The sequence below is a fragment of the Cyprinus carpio genome, chromosome B24 (assembly GCF_018340385.1).
Source record: "Cyprinus carpio isolate SPL01 chromosome B24, ASM1834038v1, whole genome shotgun sequence".
Taxonomy (NCBI): domain Eukaryota; kingdom Metazoa; phylum Chordata; class Actinopteri; order Cypriniformes; family Cyprinidae; genus Cyprinus; species Cyprinus carpio.
The window spans coordinates 15,618,212-15,638,717 of NC_056620.1; the positions used below are offsets into that span (position 1 = coordinate 15,618,212).

A 20,506-nucleotide genomic window follows, 5' to 3' on the forward strand; every position below is an offset into this window, starting at 1 on the left:
ACCTTGCTACGACGAAAGTTTGGTCTTCATACAGTGTTGTCTTAAATATTTTTATAACTGTTCAAAGTCACAAGATTGCATGGTACTGGTGATGACCAGTTAGAAAGTCTGAATTAATTTGTTTTGCAAATTACCTTTACCTCCAATTCATAAACTGGCCTTATGGTTTCAAACTGCATAATCATACCTTTTAAGGGCACTTAGCAAATTTAAATAGTTTAGTTTTTTCTGCAGTCAAAGAAAGTAGCTTAAATTATGTCAGTGATTCTCTCATTTTAAAGATTATTAATTTTTTTTTTTAATTTTGATCTGCAGTCCAAGTAAAAAAAAAAAAAAAAAAAAAAAAAAAGCCTTTAGCCTTATCTATACTGGCTAATCACATGTTTTCTTAACTTTTAACTTAAAAATTGTTATAAAGAAATTGAAATCAACTTTAGGCTAGGCCATTGGTCTCAAACTCAATTCCTGGAGGGCCACAGATCTGCACAGTTTAGCTCCAAACACACCTGATTCAGCTAATCAAGGTCTTCAGGATTACCAACTTACAAGCAGGTGTAATTTACAGCTGGTTGGAGCTAAACTCTGCAGAGCTATGGCCCTCCAGGAGCTGGGTTTGGGGCTAGGCCAGTGGTTCCAATGTCTCCCTCCTCTATCACACCTGATTCAACTCATCAACTCATTAGCTGAGACTGCAAGATATCCACCTTTATCCTGAGGTAAAAATGGGCGCCTCCGTTTGTAAATTCTATGGGTCTAGCTTCCGGTCTCATTTGCGTCCAGTATGGATGTGACGAGATCTCGAGATTCAATGTGTTAACCTGATGCTATCCTTGCAAAACATTTTGCAGTGTTTACATTAGAGCTTAACAATTAATCATTTAAAGATCGCGATATCAATTCAAACACCCACACGATCTTATTCCTGAATGAAAAAAGATTAAGTTATGTCTATTATTTATGACTGTCACATCGCGAGTGTCATTGGCACGTGAGAAGCACGTTCTGTCGCTGCACATGTTAATGCATCATTCACGCTGCTGCTGATTCAGAAAGAGCAACAGTCTTTTCAACCACACAGTAATATTTCTGTGTTACAGACAATTAAGCAACAAGTACTGGGATAAGTTTACAGTTTGGGGTATAAAACACTTATTCTCTACAGTAGCGATCAAAACGAAAGTATCTTAATGCGTCTATGTATTGTAACGCTTATCCTCTTCCACCAGGTGGCGACAACTGCCCGTTTAAAAAAAAAAAAAAAGTTTGTCATTGAATCGTTCATTCAGGAGATTCCAGTAGTGAAACAAGTCTTTATGAATTGGGACAATGACTCCTTCATTGATTTATTTTTTTTAATTTAATTTTGTTCAAATTAATATAAATTTTTAGGCAATGAACATTTTGTCAGAACCACTAGTAAATTAGGTTATTTTGTTTAGTTTTCTAATATCTTTTTCTTCAGAATTGTGAGAAAATCGTGATCTCCATATATATGTATGTATGTGTATGTGTTAAGCAATTAACATTCATTTCTTAAATCTTTAGTAATTCTTACTTTCCCTATTCTTGCAATATTCAAGTGTTCATGTACCTGAGTAATATCTGCACCCACTGAAGTCTGAAGAGAACACAATATGCTAGTAGACAGCAGTCCATATGAGAGAGAGGTCTGGTGTGGAGGGTGGATCTGGAACTGACTTCTGTACAGTTTGTCCCATCTCTTGATTATCTGTCTTCAAGAACTGCCCTGAAATACAATTCAAACATTAACAACGATAGTTATAAGTGTAATGTGAGGCTCTTACATTCACAATGCTCATTTTGGCCTCTTCAGCTAATTTTGGAAATATAGTTAATATCAGAAATATGCAGCATGCACGACACAAGGAAATTGTCAATAACATCACCACTTTGAGGTACAATATCTATATCAGTAAGATCAATTCCATTTGATATAATTAAACCTAGCTCATGAGTGGGCCTGGTGACGTTTTGCTTGACTCCAAAACAGTCAGTAGACGCCTACTGTCCTAATGCATCATTTGTATTATCAATGTGAATGTTAAAATCACCGACAATTAGCGCTTTATCAGCAGTAACCAATAGGTCTGAGAGGAAATCTGCAAATTCTCTTAGGAAATCTGTATACGGCCCTGGCAGTCTATACACAGTATCCAGAGCAAGAGATACGATAGATTTCTTTTGCATATCTGACAGTGTAACATTAAGCAGAAGAAGTTTTCGAATGAGTTAAACCTGTATCCGGTTTTTGTTTTATTTTTAGTAATGTTGAGAATATCACTAGGCTATATATTGTTGCAACACCTCCCCCACGAACAATCTGACAGGGCTCATGCTTATAACAGTAGTTTGGTGGAGCAGACTCATTTAAACCAATATAATCAGTTGGTTTTAGCCAGGTTTCAGTCAAGCAGAGTACATCAAAACTATTATCTGTGATCATTTCATTTACAATAACTGCTTTGGGTGTGAGTGATCTAATGATTATTAGCCCAAACTTTAAAAATTGTTTTTGTTCATGTTTTTTTTTGCATTTTTCTGGTTTAATCACATTCAGCTTTTTTCTAGAGCCTGCTTTAAAATGTATATTTTGACTTCACTATTCGGGGAACAGACCAGTGTGAATTTCATCAACGAAGACGAAAAATATTTAACACATTTTTTCTGTAACTAAAGACGAGACATTGACGGGCTAAAACTAATATCTGATAATAAAAACTAACGAAATTTATGCACGTCTTCATTAATAAGACCAGGAATTAAAAAAAAAAAAAATTAAAATAAAATTAAAAAAAAAAAAAAGTTATGAGGTCTACCTGACATATAAATCACATCCTATAGGCTATGGTCTTGTCCTTCAAAATGTGCATCCCTGTCATTGGATTGCAATCGGATAAGGGGCGTTCGCATATCTCGTCTCGGTATGGCAGCCACAATGGATGGATAGAATACCAAAATGTGAACTAGCGATCTGAAACAATGGCATCTGCACCTGAAGTGGTAGGAAAAAGAATTGCAATGATAGAAGTGCTCTCTCTCGTAAACGCTCCACTTCTTCAGTTCTCAGCACTCAAACACAAACACAGCAGTCCACATGTCAATTTGTGTAGAATATCTCTTAAAAAAAAAAAAAAAAAAAAAAAAAAAAAAAAAAAAGACTAAAAAAATGCCTGTCAAAATGAACACTGGAACAGACACAGTCTTTATTGATTGGACAGCACAAGTACTTCTATCATTTAAGTGGGTAGAATAAAAGCCATCATAGCAGCTATTTGAGAATTGGCTTACTACATATGGAGTGTTGCGTTCTGGATATGCTGTCTGACAGGAGTTCCGTTCCTGCTGGGGTGCAGGCCATCAGCACGAAAAAGCCTAGGACACTCCCAGAAAAGATTCCAATAATTAACAAAGAGCAGTTTCTGTTCTTTACACCATGACAATAACCATTTGTTTAAAGCAAAAAGTCTACTGAACCTTTTGGGTCCTTGTCGATATGTTGGAAGCGGTCCTGACACGAGGATCGTCGCCGCGGGAGATGTGCTGTGTGCCGTCTCGATCAGGCTCCTGAAGTCCCTCTTCAGTCTGCCGTAGCTTGGTGTCGTTAACCCTGGCATGAAGCACGACCACTCCAGGGCTCTCGTTGCCCATCAGGATCGTGGGTATCTGCACAGAAACATTGAGAACATGAGCACCAGGGAAACAGTGAGTGTGCACATTACCTTCAGTTAACATAGCATGAATATATGAATAAGAATTTCAATCGGGTTTCAGGCCCCACCATAGCACAGAAACTGCACTTGGTAATATTACAAATGACTTGTTTCTTGTCAGACCAAGGCTGCATCTCATTGCTAGTTTTACTTGATCTTAGTGCTGCGTTCGACATCATAGATCATGACATACTCATAGATCGCTTACAAAACTATACAGGTATTCAAGGGCAGGCTTTAAGATGGTTTAGATTCTACCTATCTGATCGCTACCACTTTGTTTAAACTCTGCGGACCCGGCACCGGGTCCAAAAACTACATACAAAATGTTTGTTTCATTTGCAAAGCCTTCCTTATATGGTATCAGCCCATATATGAGTTCATTTGAAAGCTTAGAGTGTCTTCTTTACAAGGAATACCATTAATTTGGGTTTTATGATTCATAAAGTAGTGAAATTAAGCTTAGAAATATATTTGTCCCACACACAAATTTCCGCCTAACAATTGCGAATAATTTTTTGCGAAGAATGTGTATTTTATATATTTTTCACAAAACAGTCAAGTCATATATCACAAGAAAGCTCTCATTCTCAGAAATTCGACGATGTAGATCGTTTTATTGTGTGACAATTACAGATCGAATGATCTTCAATAAAATCGCGATGTGAAATTTCTCACCTCAGAGCAAATTTTTATTTATACTCGTAGCACCGCTTTAGTCAGGCGCAAAGAGCCACAAATATCTATATACTCTATATTATCTTTTAGATTAGAATCTCTTATTTCAAACAAGACCATTTTTACGTTTCTGTATGCTTCCATCGGTGAGATATAAAGCGTTTTGTCCAGACGCGCACCAGGTTAAAAAAGGCGCACGTTCTTCTAAAGACGCGCTTTCTATATCAAATGCGCTCTCGGGTTGAAGATAATTATGTTCTATAAATCTGAGCTGGTTGTGAAGCGCTATTAATCAGATCAGATGTCACTCTGAGCAGTGGGCCAGTGAGAGCTGTGGAATTTGACACCTCTGCGTAATCAGCGGGGAAGGGTGGGGGCAGTGAGTGACCCCTTCCATGTCCGCCGGGGATGACTGCGGTGGACCCTAGGATATGTAGTTTTCGGCTGTTTGTATACAAAGCTCGCACGTGGAAAAGCTTTCGCATATGCGTCTCGGAGAATACCAATTTATAATAATCATATTACAAGTTATTGATGATCACCGGCTCCGTGGACGCGCGTCTGGTGAGGCTATAAGCGTGTTAGTTACTTTTTTTTTATCTTTGAATCTTTATTTTGAAACGTGAAAGCCCAAACTTTCATTAATAAGAGCTCAAATCTATTATGCTATAGACGGTTTCATCAGGCGCACGTGCCTGGCTCTAAGTTGTTGTTCTGTGTTTATTTATCAGCTATGGCGCCGTCTACAAACTGAAGTTGGGCCCAGATGGTTGTGCTGTGGGATGTGTTTCCCATACATTTATTTATTTGTGGCGCTCACAATATCAAAACCGACCAATTTTCCAAAAGGCTTCGTTGAATAACATGAGCACGTACTGCACATTTAAAAATCAAAACAAGGCTCGGGTGTTTTTATACCACTGTATTTCTGAAAGAAGACTATCTTTAATTAGTCTATTAAATTTTCGATGTCATTTTCATTTAATCTTGCTTGTTATATGCCTGATAAAGCAGCGTTTGTGAGCTCAGCGCTGCTTTGTGTAAGTTACACCAATTACTGGGGAAACCTCTGTTTCTCCCGCTTTAAAGCATCTCCTGCTGACAGAGAACGAATTTGCATTTTCTGTAAGTCTGATTTACGCAGCAAACATATTTTGCTTGTTATCAAAAATAAAACTCTAGAGGGACTACTTAGCTGTTGTTATTGATTCTATTTGGAAGTCTACCGGAAGTTAAGTTAGGGCCGCAATGGAGCGCATGCGCAGTAACGTTTAACGTTTGTTTATGTTGTTGCCATTGAAACCGTCTATAGTTCCCTTCCATAGGTCACTTCGATGCTGCGGTGACGTCACCGTATGGGAACACCTTTTGGTGTGACGAATGTCTGAAGCCCTATACCATCCCACCAATCCTATTGGCCAAATAGCCCTTGGCACATATGTATAGTATACCTCAGTGCCGCGCGCTATTTCGCTCAGATTTCATTTCCTTCAGGAAAGCGAATCATCTGTGCCCTAAGGAATCATCTCGCGTTCTCAGCGGTTTTTCTTCGAGCAGTGTTCAACTCCTCTTTGTGGACGCGATGAGTTTTCGGAAGTGTAAGGAACCGTGTACGTTCATCACGAAGGGAGACAGTCATGAAAGGTGCGTAGTGTGCTTGGGCTTACATCACACACAGGCAGCACTTAGTGGCCTTTCTTCTTGCCCCCATTGTGATAGCCTGCGGCTTAAAGTACTGCGCTCGAGGGCAGAAGTATTTTCTAAGGTCGCCCCCGCGTCCAACCCCCGCCGTGTCACTTCTGCGGCTACCGAGGCACCGCACGAGGCGATGGCTTGGGGAGACATGTGCGACATAGACTACGAGGACAGCGCTGCACTGGAGTTCTCTCCACGTCGCTCGCTCTCCCCGACCCGAGTGCAGGAAATGAACTTTGTGGAACCCGTCGTTTTTTCAAATGAGTGTTTACAGCCCACCCCGGAGGCATACGATGCTATTTCCTTCGGTTGTGGACAGTATGACGACGACATCTTATCCACCGCGGCCTCGGAGTCTGAGGACTTCATGGCTGATGCTTGCACTTCGGTGGTGGATAATTTTAGGGCAGCGAAACAGCAATCAGCTGCCTTCCGCCAGCTGATTCCTCGCAGGCCCAGGGAGACTGAATGGCGTCAGGCGCTGGCGCGGTCTCGCTCGACCTCCTCTAACCACCAACGGGTCGCCTCACGAGAAGAGCCTTCACCTATGGCGCCCCCTCATAAAGATTGGGGTCCTAAGGTTGTTCCACCGGCTCGCCAGCGACAGCGGAAAAGGTTAGACCTGAGCTCGACGGCTAATGCCTCTCGTCCTCGGGCCCTTACAGCAGCTCCTGATACTCTTGCTGTTCGCCAGGGACTGTGCCCTCCACTAGAGAGCGCTGTTGGACCATTTCGGCGCATCCAACCCTCTCTCTGCAGTCCCCACACTCAAACATTGACTGTCTCTCCACAAAGGGCGCTTCGAGCAGCATTGGATCAAGCTACCATGTCAAGCATTCCCTCAGACACTCTGCGCAATTCAGCCTTCAGAATTCGAGGGACGGTTCAAGGGTCTGGCAAAGATGGCCTGTTTATGACAGCTCACACAATTCCTGCCATGGACACGCTTCAGGATTATACACAACGAATCGCAATGACTTTGACGCATGCGCTTCCCCTGCTTACGGACGCCGCGAGCCTTTCGTGCCAGGACATTTTAACGTGTATGGAAACGTTGCAGAAGGCGGAGCCCTTGAAACCACTGACGTTATTTCGGGCCGCGTGGGAATGCTTGCCCGGCATTTCACAATGGGTGTTATGCACAATTCGTCACGGAAACACCATTCAGTTTCGAAAAGGCCCGCCTCCTTTCCGCGGAATTCTTCCCACGGTTGTGAAGCCAAAGGAAATCGTGGTGCTGCGGCAAGAGATGTCAGCTCTGCTGAGCAAAGGGACTATAGAAAAGGTACCTCTCAGATGGAGTCAGGTTTTTACAGCCGCTATTTTGTTGTACCAAAAAAAGGGGGCGGTTTGCGACCCATATTGGATTTTCGCTGTTTGAATCTTGCATTCAGGACGAGCAAATTCAAGATGTTAACGGTAAAATCTATTTTGTCTCAGATTCAACCAAACAACTGGTTTGTCACGATTGATCTGAAGGATGCATATTTTTATATTCAGATCATCAAGAGACACAGGAAGTTCCTCAGATTCGCTTTAGAGGGCAAAGCGTATTAATACCGTGTTCTTCCCTTCGGCTTAGCCCTGGCTCCCCGAACTTTTTTGAAATGCATGGACGCAGCTCTGGCCCTGTTGTGGCTCCAGGGCGTTCGCGCGTTGAATTACTTAGACGATTGGCTGGTGTTAGCACAATCGCAGACTCAAGCACACTCATCTAAACAGCCTGGGCTTACGCACAAATTTCCAGAAGAGCGTTTTAATTCCCTCTCAGCGGATAACCTTTCTTCCAACACAACGAACAACCTTACTGCCAATAGACTTGGACTCTCGCGCGATGACAGCAAGACTATCTCTCCCACGCGTTCAGTCTCTCATGTCATGCATGCGTTGGTGGCTCCGTGGTTTGCGGATCTGGTCAGTCTGCTAGCGGGCTCTCCGTGGGAGATTCCCCTCAGACAGGACTTACTATCGCAAGCACGAGGGATGATTTGGAACCCAAGGCCAGATCTATGGAAGCTGTGGGCGTGGCCTCTGAGCGGAGTGAGTTAATATGTCCCGGTCTTTCTGTCGGAACCACCGAGACTATAATGAATTCTAGGGCAGCTTCTATGAGACGCTTCTATGCTTTCAAATGGAAACTGTTTACGGCCTGGTGTGGAACTCGTAATATGGATCCGGTTTACTGCCCAGTGGCTTCAGTATTGGAGTTCCTTCAAGACCGTTTCTCTGATGGAGTAACACCAGCCACTCTTAAAGTTTACGTGGCAGCCATTTCAGCTAACCACGTATATATAGATGGTGCTTCAGTGGGCCGTTATCTGCTGGTCTCTCGTTTTATACAGGGTTCGCGACGGCTAAGGCCTTTTCGCCCTGTGCGAGTTCCTTCATGGGATTTATCCATTGTGTTGCAAGGTCTATCAGGGCATCCGTTTGAGCTCTTGGAAACTGTACCGGATAAAATCCTGACTTTAAAGACAGTTCTTCTTGTGGCTTTATCCTCCCTCAAGAGAGTTGGTGATTTACAGGCTCTTTCTGTTTCGCCCTCGTGCATGGACTTTGCACCAGGGTCTGTGAAAGTATTGCTGTGACCGAGGCCTAATTATGTCCCTAAGGTTGCCTCGAACCCCTTTCACTTTCAACAAGTGGTCTTTACCCCCTGCAGAGGCGGGGTTAGGAGATCTGAGTCTTTGCCCTGTCAGAGCGCTGAGGACTTATGTTGATCGAACAACCCCATGGCGTGAGTCCGACCAGCTGTTTGTATGTTTTGGACACAAGAATAGAGGCCATGCTGTTACAAAGCAACGCATGTCCCATTGGTTGGTGGAGGCAATATCTTTAGCCTATGAGGCGCGCGGACTTGCTTCGCCCTTAGGAGTTAGAGCTCATTCCACGAGACCAGTGGCTTCATCGCAAGCTTTTCTCAGTGGATCTCCTATGGATGATATCTGTGCTGCGGCAGGATGGTCCTCACCGAGCACTTTTATCAAGTTTTACAGTCTGGATGTGAGGACGGCTCTTGGCTCCCGGGTTCTCTCCGCTTGAGCAGATGCTTCCTTGGATCTCAGCTATCAGGTACGTCAGGCGTTATGGTATAGGGTTCCCATACGGTGACGTCACCGCAGCATCGAAGTGACCTATGAAAGGGAACATCTCGGTTACATATGTAACCACGGTTCCCTGAATAGGGAACGAGATGCTGCGGTCCCGGCCGTTCCATACCTTGATAGCGTTCTTCTTCAGTTCATGAAATCTGAGCGAAATAGCGCGCGGCACTCAGGTATACTATGCATACGCATGCGTAGTCCGGTGCCAAGCGCTATTTGGCCAATAGGATTTGCGGGATGGTATAGGGCTTCAGACATTCGTCACAACGAAAGGTGTTCCCATACGGTGACGTCACCGCAGCATCTCGTTCCCTATTCAGGGAACCGTGGTTACGTGATGTTATGCTTCTATGCTAGCGTAATATTTGCTAGCAGACATTTCAGATAATTAAAGGAAAGATACCATAATCACAGAGGTATCAATATTAACAAAAGTACTTAAAGTAGACTGTGGATAATATCAACATTTTTTTTCTTTATATAGAGATGATATGTCAAGGAAATATTGTGAAATTTTGTACATTTTGTTATGTGGAAATGTTTAAATTTTGTAGTGTTACAATTAACTCTGCGTTTATGCCCTGCTCACCCCGTACATGTGAAATGATTTTTACAGACCGTTTCCCGAATGAAAACAGTGCAGTTCAAACAGACGATAGAAATGAATGAACATAGCCTGAAAACATTTTCGTAACATTTGAATTTTCTGGTATATGCAATTTCACGCAGAATACAGCGCATTGAAGTGAGCGAGTTTTTTCTCATTAATAATGCGGACCGATTGAACCTTTTAATACTGACGTTGCTCTGAGACCCTCACTGTAATTACAACTCGTGCGCGCCCGTGCTACAAAACACGCAACACATGTTTTAAATCGTGGACTTCATTGCAATTCAAAAATCACACTAAGGATGCAATTCGTAATTAATGTTGGTAGGCTATATCGTGCAGCCCTAGACTGAACTGTGTGAGTGTGTGTGTCATTTAAACGCAAATTTAGCTGCAGCCAAGTGACTGTGGAACCCACCTTGCTCCATTCTGCGACCCACAAGTGGGTCACAACCCACAGTTTGAAAACCCCTGGTCTAGATCATTTCACACAGTCTGCTAATTTCACTTTTGCTTTAATCGTGTGTGCTTGACGTTTAAAATAAATGTTGTTTATAGTGAATGCCCCTATAATTTTTGTTTGTTTTATATTTACGATTTAGTTCCAAATCCAAATGCATGCGTTAATGGAGCGAACAGCAATCAAGATCATGCAACAGAAGCTCTCTCTCTCTCTCAGTGTTTCCTTAGCAAGTTTGTTGCTGAATTTAGCAACTTTTCACACCACCCTAGCAACTTTTTCTTACAAAAGCACCTAGCAACAAGTTTTGCTATTTTTAAAAATTTATTTGGCAACTTTTAGCAACTTGCCTCAAGCGAGTGCCTCAAGCGAGTTTTGGACGAATAAATCAAAAGTAGGTCAGTACACTTGAATCAAAATGCGAGTGCCTCAAGCGAGTTTTGGAGGAATAAGCGAGTTTTGGACGAATAAATCAAAAGTAGGTCAGTACACTTGAATCAAAACGCGATATGGACAAACTACTAAAAAAAATAATCCTCAAAAATACAATATATGAATCCTGCACGTTTTGCGTGTCTGTGGAAATCAGGCGCGGACGGGCCATCGGGAGAACCGAGACAATTCCCGGTGGTCTGGCAGCCGATTTGGCCCGCTATTTTGATATTATTATTGTATAATTGCATGCCGAATGTACTAAAGCGATTATTTCCGAATCCGCCATTCGATATTAAAAATTAATTTACAAATTAATTTATTTTAAAATAAATACAAATGGTAATCCATTTGCCAAAAAAAAAAAAAAAACATGGTTACTGTATATGGGATTATTATCCTGCCATGATTCAAAACTGAAAATAAAGTTCTGAAAGGTTGAAACTAAGTGTTCGAAAGCTCAAAATCTTACAAAAAAAAGTTTTGCAAGATCGAAAAATAAGATTTGCAAGCTTGCAAAATATAAAAAAATAAAAATATCTCTGCAAACATTATCTTGTTTTTGAGATTTCCTTCTTCAGGACTGCAACATTTTTTTTACGATGTTGCACAAAGAATTTTTCAGATTTTCAAATTTGTCAGTGTTCTCCCACTGTATTAGGTTGTTTTCCAGGTTTGAAACCTTTTAAATGGTGATCTGAAAACTGGAGTGCGAATGTGTGAAAAAAAGTTTTGAAACTCTGAAAACAGAGTTTTGCAGGCTTGCAAAGTGGTAAAAAAAAAAAAAATCTCTGCAAACATAATTTTGTTTTTGAGTTTTCCTAGTTCAGAAGTGCAACACTCTTTTTTTACGGTGTTGTGCAATCATTTTTTCAGAGTTTCGAATTTGTCACTGTTCTCCCAGTGTATAGTTTGTTTTTTCAGATTTGAAACCTTGTAAATAGTGATCTGAAAACTGGTGTGCGAACAGGTGAAAAAAAGTTTTGAAACTCTGAAAACTGAGGTTCGAAAGGGCGAAACTTATTACATTACATTACATTTGCACTCCTATTGCAGACCATTTTTTCAGAGCCGAGTTTACAACACCCACTTTGCGGAGATACGCCCACACAGTTGCGAGCTTGCGACTCACGTGATTAGTGGCAGCGTTATCACGCAGCTCCGCTCTGAAACTCTGAAACTCAGACTGAGCGAAAATGAAGCTTCGCAAACTCGCAACTTAAAAAAAAAGCCTGGAGGGAGGGCCTTCTGCTCTTGGCCAATGATTTGCTGTCTGCTGACGTACAGTCCAATCACAAGTCGTATTTACTGGAAAGGTGGGACTGACGACTGTTCCGCCAATGACGAAAGCGCACAGGATACGCAAACAGAGGATGCACGGATCTCTGGTCACAAGGCGGTCCCGTCTAGAGCTGCAAGAAGAACCATGGCTGGATAGCGTCCGGTCCGGTCCAAAAATAAGGCTACTACCGACGTGTCGCGGGAATTCACTATACAATTGCCAGTAGCCACTGAGTTTTTACCACTGATAGGCCGGCGGTGCATCAATATACACACTCACCTCACGCAGCGAAACGACTCACTTTCAGCTCACTTCTTCTGAAAATGCACATTTATTATTTATTATTACATTTTTTTGCCTCTCTCTGCCCACATACTGTATTTGGATGCAGCTAAATTCTAAAAAAAAAAAAAAAAACTGTTTTCATTTATATATTTTACTGTTTCTGTTGTCAGACAATGAATATGAAATAGTGACCAGCTCTCCCTTCCAAAAAATTAATCTGCACAAAAAATCCTGATAATCGAGCCGTCGTCTGATGAAATCAAATACACATACAGTAAGATAAAAAACAACAACTGTGCTGTGATTTCGGCTAGACTTGCAAGTAAAATTAGAGAAGCAACATCATATGCGTCTCTGTGCGTCTGAACACAGCAGACGCACAGAGAGAGAAAGCAAAGACCTCGCGCAGCAATAACGGCAAGTCTCAGAAACTAAATAGGCCTAAGGTTTGGCAAACCCTAAAGATTTGTCGCTAGGTGCTTTTTTAAAGAAGAAAAAAAAAACTTGCTAAAGGGGTCTGCAAAAGGTGCTAAGTTGGCAACACTGTACATCTCCAGGCCATGGTGAGGTGAGTGTGTATATTGATGCACCGCCGGCCTATCAGTGGTAAACTCAGTGGCTACTGGCAATTGTATAGCTAGTGAATTCCCGCGACAAGTCGGTAGCCTTATTTTTGGACCGGACCGTACGCTATCCAGCCATAGACGCGGTTCTTCTTGCAGCTCTAGACGGGACCGCCTTGTGGCCAGAGATCCGTGCATCCTCTGTTTGCGTATCCTGTGCGCTTTCGTCATTGGCGGAACAGTCCGTCACTCCCACCTTTCCAGTAAATACGACTTGTGATTGGACTGTACGTCAGCAGACAGCAAAGCATTGGCCAAGAGCAGAAGGCCCTCCCTCCAGGCTTTTTTTTAAGTTGCGAGTTTGCGAAGCTTCATTTTCGCTCAGTCTGAGTTTCAGAGTTTCAGAGCGGAGCTGCGTGACAACGCTGCCACAAATCACGTGAGTCGCAAGCTCGCAACTGTGTGGGCGTATCTCCGCAAAGTGGGTGTTGTAAACTCGGCTCTGAAAAAATAGTCTGCAGGAGTGCAAATGTAATGTAATGTAATAAGTTTCGCCCTTTCGAACCTCAGTTTTCAGAGTTTCAAAACTTTTTTTCACCTGTTCGCACACACCAGTTTTCAGATCACTATTTACAAGGTTTCAAATCTGGAAAACAAACTATACACTGGGAGAACAGTGACAAATTCGAAACTCTGAAAAAAATGATTGCACAACACCGTAAAAAAAGAGTGTTGCACTTCTGAACTAGGAAAACTCAAAAAAAAAAAAATTATGTTTGCAGAGATTTTTTTTTTTTTTTTACCACTTTGCAAGCCTGCAAAACTCTGTTTTCAGAGTTTCAAAACTTTTTTTCACACATTCGCACTCCAGTTTTCAGATCACCATTTACAAGGTTTCAAACCTGGAAAACAAACTAATACAGTGGGAGAACACTGACAAATTTTAAAATCTGAAAAATTTCTTTGCGCAACATCGTAAAAAAAAAAAAAAATGTTGCAGTCCTGAAGAAGGAAATCTCAAAAACAAGATAATGTTTGCAGAGATATTTTTATTTTTTTACATTTTGCAAGCTTGCAAATCTTATTTTTCGATCTTGCAAAACTTTTTTTTGTAAGATTTTGAGCTTTCGAACACTTAGTTTCAACCTTTCAGAACTTTATTTTCAGTTTTGAATCATGGCAGGATAATAATCCCATAACTGTACTTTTACTTTAATAAAGGCATGGTTAATTTTTGTAAGGGAAAAACATGACTCATGTTCAGTATTAGGATTTTTCTATAGATATTGTAGTGAATTACTAATTTTGACATGTAGGCAATTTAGAAATTATAGTTTTGTTAAATCTTGAGTATTAAAGTCATGAGAGAGATGGATATCAGGGCAAAATAAAGAGACTGAAAAGAAAAATTGAAGTGAAGGTGCAGTTCAGGAGAGAACTTTTAATTGTTTTGCATGTCCCCATCCTAAAGATTTAAACCTTTTTTATGTCAGGTCCATACAAAAAATAGGTTTGTCCATGTTTCAGAATTTGTTTGTATGAGTTTGAAATTATTTCCCAGTCCGCCCCTCGTGTAAATTAATGGCACAGACATGCGGTTTCATTTACTACACATAGGCCTACTGAAGCTTGCTGTGTTTTCAGCCTCAATATATGAGTCCATGAACACATAACCATTGTTAGATGCAGTGTTTCCTGTATATGCAAATATTTGGTTCCAAAAATAGTATCAGTAAACTATTTCTTATGATTTTAAATCTGCATTGAACTTCAGATCAAACTCAAAGTAAAAGGCAGTACTAAAGTCTGGTTTTGTGGTGGATATGTTCAAATATGATAACCTTAATTCAAGTGATGAAGGATTGTGAAAGTCTGACAGTGTTGAGCACTAATGTAAGGTTAACCCTGCATGGTGTAAATGTTTGAAAATGATTAACAGTTGAAAATAAACATTCATTAGAAATTTTGAAAAGTAATCAAAAAGTAATCAAAATTAATCAGTTACATTACTTTAATAAAGTAATTGGAAAAGTAACACTACTATTACATTTTAAATAGGTAATCTGTATCCTATTACATTTCCAAAGTAACCTTCCCAACACTGAGTGCGAGTACAGGAGCGCAGTATCGGGCCCGATACTGATACCAGTATCGGTATTGGTGCATCCCTATTAATTTGGGGTTAATATGGTTTAACGATATTAACCATGGTTTTTGGTTTTATTTGTAGTAAAACCATGGTTCATTTTCGTAAGGGACTGTGAGTCTGTAAGACTGCAAGTGCACATTAAATTCAATTTGGGACAGAACCATTCGACTGAGAGACTCCAAAGTGTGCATCATTAACATTTTTATCATTTTTTCAGCAAATTTATCTTTTTCCCTTCAATTTTCACTCATCCTTCAACCAAAAACATTTATAACCAAAGCGGTCACAAGAACGATTTGTTTAAAAACACAAATTCAAGTGAGCGTTTTAAATAGGCACCCGACTATTTTTAAAGCAAAGATCAAATTTAAAATAAATTTCATTTGAGTTGAATTAAAAGAGTATTACACAGAGCTTCAGTCGAGATCTTATGGTTAGGCTACTTGTTGATTCTGACATGTTCATACTTCTTTGACCACTAGCCTACTAGTGTGCAAATGCGCACACACACAAACCAACTTCCTGTGTGACATTAGTGGGTTTGCATGTGCAGTGTTTTTTAGCCTCAGACGGAAAGATCCTCACTGTGTATCATAATTTCTGAGTGGGGGCATGAAGGAAGATTCCTTTCACCAAGTATCCTTTGAGCAAACAGCAGTGACTTGCGCTGACACATCGCTCCTCGCACGTGCGATGTGAAACATGGATCATCCAGCGTATCATGGGCCGATAAGCAAACAGAGATGTGAGGAACTGCTCGGCAAGAAAGGACGGGATGGAACATACCTCATTCGGGAAAGCGAGACCATTCAGGGAGCTCTCTGCCTCTGTGTGTAGTGAGTATTGTTTACCTATTCACATTGGTAGTTGTTTTTTTAAGAAACTGATAACTTTATCAAGGAATCATTTTGGAATAATGCGTTCTTTATGGTGTAATCTCCAGTTTCATCTAATTTCCTTGCCACCAACCAATACAAGATGGATAGGTTGTTAATATACACGAATGAATGAATTAAGACTAAAGGATGGATCACACTGATCAAACTATCAAAACTATTTGTCTTGCTGGCTACTATTAGAAAGTACGTCAATAAATATAAACTTAGACATGGAAAGCAGCTCTTTAGAATGAAGGCTGACATTAATATTGATTAGTATTTAAATGTTTTAATATCTGACAATGTTGAAAACAGCCAGGATTCTTATAAAACCTTATAAACTGACATGTAGTTTAAGCAGTAGTGAGTGATATATAATATAAATATTTTTGTGTATAAAAAAAGGATAAAATAAAATGGTTCAGTTGTATTAAGGATATTATACTAATGATCCTTAATTACACTCAAAGTGGCATGTTACTTTCAAAACCAAGGGCAGGTTAATTATTGGAATACATTTTGTTTCTATATCTTAAAAGTCAGTGAATTGTACATTTTTGAATATTTGTTTTATAATCTTTTATAATGAGAATATTTATGGAAAATGAAGCAGTGAATGTGTAATTTGTTAACAAGAATTTGTAATTCTTATCCTATAAACCAGTAGTTTTTTTTAAATTGGTCCTGTTTTTAGCCCTGGTGTTATGTTGCGGCGCAGTTTTACCCATTTAAATCTTTTAGTTGTTGGTAATGTTTTGAAACCAGTGACTTTTCTTGAAATTTTTGAATTTTTTTTTTTTTTTTTTGGTCATTTAGGGTCATGAAACTGTCTGCACTCTGACATGTTTTAGAATATGCATGTATTTAAAAGTATAAAGAATTTTATGTCAGTTTCTCAACTACCCTCTTTACATTTGGCAGACGCTTTTATCCAAGGACACTGACACGGCATTAAAGTCATATTTTTTTTATCTGTTCATGTACAGTATATTGTGTATGCCATGCTTTTGATCTTCAGTACATCATACGGAAGTGCTTTTCCACACCACTTATGTTTAAAATCACATGTTCTCATATATATATATATTTTTTGTGATATTTGATGAGTTAATGTTTAAGACTGCTGTTTTTACAAGATATTTTGTTTGTTTTTCATTGTGGTTAATCCATTTAGGATCAGAAACACAATAGATATTTCTTCCTCCAAATTGTAGTTGACCCTGAAGCGGAACAGTTGTTACTAAAATAAGTAGATGCTTTAGGCAAGTTTAATGGTGAAGCAATCGCCAGTGCACATTTATAAAAAGGGGAAATGGGCAGCCTGCATCAGTAGTAAAAGAGAACTGGTAGATCTGTCTCACACTAGAGACAAAATGTAAAAATATTATAGACTATGCAGTAAAACATGTACAGTACACTGCTCAAATTTATACTATAAATTGCAATTCAAGGGGCCCACAACAATTTCTAAATTTTCTATATAAAAAAATAAAGTGCCCAGAGCAGTATACTGTATAGTCAGGAGATGCAGAATAACTAAATTCATCCCTGGCCATTTGCAAAGAATGTGTACTGTTCTTGCATTTCGCTTGCATCTTTTAATTGCTTATAGTAGGTTACATTGAGTCATATAGACATTTTTGTTTATTGCATTTTGTTCATTTCCTCATGTTCTGAATTGCACATGTTCAGTGAAGTACTTCAGATGTCTTTTAAGAAGACCCCTGCGATACATTCTAAGGAACGAATCCTGTGCGATTGTATGTCAGCTGAACATCAGCGATCCCAGCGTTACAGTTTCTAATTTCAGTGTGTTCTGAATGTTTTTAGACAATATATGCTAAGACTGAAATGTTGCAGTAAATAATGAAGCTAGGATATTATTTATACATATTACTTTTATTATCAGTGATGGTAAAGTGAAGTAGCTTTGCTTGTTGATATTTCTTGTTGGCAGCATCTTAACAGTCTTAACTGTAGACTGTAGACAAAAATCAACACTAAAACTTAAAATTCTCATTTGGCTTTGAATAGCACCTAATTTAAAAAAAAAAAAAAAAAAAAAACTGTGAAGAGAGAACTGAAAGTCTTATCAGCTAAACTAACCAAACATAACACGACATTTCCTGAAGGTTACTTATGATCTTGAGAATACAGATCTCTAAGAATATAACCATCTTTTCCTTTAAAAAGCTGTAAAAGAATTTTTTTTTTTTTTAACATGTACTGTATATTTTCAGTGTTTACGTTCGGTCCAGGGTTGTGCAGGTTTTATGCAGGTAAAAGTAAGGCATTTAAAGACTTTTTAAGACCAAGTAAAAAAAGCACCAACAAGTCTTCATATCCTACTTTAATTATAAACTCAGTTAATTTTGTCCAGCTTCTCAGAAAACCAGACGTTAGTTTGTATCTCAAGTAAATCTTGATTTAAGGATGTTTAGATACTTGTATTAGAAAACAAACCAAGGTCATAGTCTGATATAATCAAGTTTTTAAGTTTATGATTTAATGTAAATGAACTGTGTTCACTTAATTATTTATTTACTTATTTATGCATTTTTACAGCAAACAAAAAGTGGTCTATACTTATAGGATCTTCCAAACCCACACTGGATACTTCACTCTACAGGTAGGATAATCTAATCGATTTGCATTGGTTTGCCAACAGATATTATTGTTATGAATAAATATATGGATATAAATGAATCAAAAATTCATTCTGATATCACAACACAATTTGTTTCAGGTTAGCTCAGGTGTAGAGGAGAAGTTTTTCAAGACAGTTAAGGAACTTATTGATCATTACAAGCAAAAGAATCAAGGACTTGCAACACACTTAGGCTGTTCGCTGAAAAGAAAAACGCTGCAACCTCAGCCATTGCAATGTGCAGAACCACTAGTGTGTGATGAGGAAAATGAATATGAAAGTGAGTGTCGACTGTTACAATATAAGACATTAGCAATTACCAGTGTTCATTACAATGAAATATTATTAGACAATTACAATTAGCAGGAATCAGCCTTGCTGATTTTTTTCTCTTTGACAGAGAATCGAAATATTTTATTTACCCAAATTAACTGTGAACACTTGTTTTTGTCTCCCTCAGATGTTGACTGCTCAGGGGACTATGTTGTTGTTCTGCCAGACTGATTTAGTCACAATGTGACTTTCTGACTGGATAACTGGATCAGCTAATATGAACGATATAGATGTGCTATTACAGTTTCCGAGAACTTTCTGGCCATATTCACCTCAAATATGCGAAATGCATGTGGATTCTTATTACTTGAATCACATTTTAGCATGGGTATGTTTTTGTGCATGGAAAATGGATAAATTGATGCTGTAATGGTGCGAATTGAATGAAAGCCTGTTTCTGCTTTGGAATAAAGAGGTCATTGCTACTTTTCATCTTACATTTCAGATGTTGTTTCTCAAAAAAACAAAGTTGCAATTACCCTTTTCATTTATGTATTTATTTATTTTATTCTGTGGCAGAAATAGGCTTTCATATTTTCATTAATTTGAAAAATTAACATAGTTTTCAGAATGTCTTGGTATTTGGGATTGCTTTAAGGACAAATGATTTAATGTACAGAAGAATTCACATGGTCAATATCACATGTTTGATTTAATGTCCTAAAAATAGTGCAAAATATTAAATATTGTTTATTTATTTGACAACATTCTAGAAATTCTAAAACTTGGTTTTAGATTTGTTTAATGTGGCCTCAAGACTTTTAAAGTCATTGTTTGTCATTGGCCAATAAAGCCTTGTTGGTTGGAATTGTAATACTAATCTGGATGGGAGAGAAATATTAGGTTAGTATTTTGAGTTTGATGACCTATTCATAACTCAACGACAAGAAGAGATTTTTCTATTGTATATATGTTTTTTTTTTTTTGTTAGAGAATGTGTATCTGTATATTGTATGTGGAGTTTATAAAAATAGTCTAATTTTGTTTTGAATAAAATCTATAATAATGTATGCTGTGTAAATGTTATGTTCCATATGAATGGGTTGTCTTTAGGTTTTAACGTGTGTATATATATATATATATATATATATACCATTTTTTTTTTTTTTTAACCACAACTTATAAATTATAAATAAAATAGACTGGCTCACATTGGACAGTAAAACAGTTTCCGTTATGCTGTTCTATGTGGTTAAAGACAGCAAGTGATTTAGCTTGATGTTACTATCTGAATTGAAGTTTGGTTGGCATCTTTAATAAATCAATTAAAAAAAAAAAATCAGTAACTTGATTTCTCCACATGCTTCATGTATCATTATAAATGAACAGATATTTTATTTTATTTAAAAAGAGCAGGGGCCAGTTGCATAAACACATCTGCTAAGCCTGACCTCTTAACCAAGGGATAATCAATCTCATTATTCCAATTTTTATGTAACTGTAATTGACATTAAATGTCAATTAAGGTCAGCCTGGGGGGAGTGGGGTGAGAGAAGATAATAATAATAAAAAAAGATACAGTACATGTTATAGGGCATGATTACAGGGGATGATTTTCGTGGGGAAATGCTTATTTTAATAGTTTAACTTAAATAAGGATGAAGTGTAGAAATACGTCTTTTAAATTTTTTGCTTGCTTAGGAAATATAAATGTAAAAA

At 38.7% G+C, this 20,506-nt stretch overlaps 1 protein-coding gene across 1 annotated transcript; it reads left to right on the plus strand.

Annotated features, from left to right (window-relative positions):
• The first annotated feature begins 570 nt into the window (after window positions 1-570).
• LOC109077063 (SH2 domain-containing protein 1B-like) lies at window positions 571-20,126 on the plus strand. Its single transcript, XM_019092679.2, has 5 exons — window positions 571-716; window positions 15,543-15,825; window positions 18,433-18,496; window positions 18,614-18,794; window positions 18,975-20,126. The coding sequence occupies exons 2-5, from the start codon at window positions 15,692-15,694 to the stop codon at window positions 19,016-19,018; spliced, it is 423 nt and encodes a 140-aa protein (XP_018948224.1). The 5' UTR covers window positions 571-716; window positions 15,543-15,691; the 3' UTR covers window positions 19,019-20,126.
• The last annotated feature ends 380 nt before the right edge of the window (window positions 20,127-20,506 follow it).

What these genes read in the sequence shown, in the direction of transcription:
- LOC109077063 (XM_019092679.2), top strand. Translation starts at nt 15,692, where the DNA reads ATGGATCATCCAGCGTATCATGGGCCGATAAGCAAACAGAGATGTGAG. An exon ending in GCTCTCTGCCTCTGTGTGTA is followed by an intron (nt 15,826 to 18,432) that starts GTGAGTATTGTT and finishes GCATTTTTACAG; the next exon opens with CAAACAAAAAGTGGTCTATA. An exon ending in CTGGATACTTCACTCTACAG is followed by an intron (nt 18,497 to 18,613) that starts GTAGGATAATCT and finishes AATTTGTTTCAG; the next exon opens with GTTAGCTCAGGTGTAGAGGA.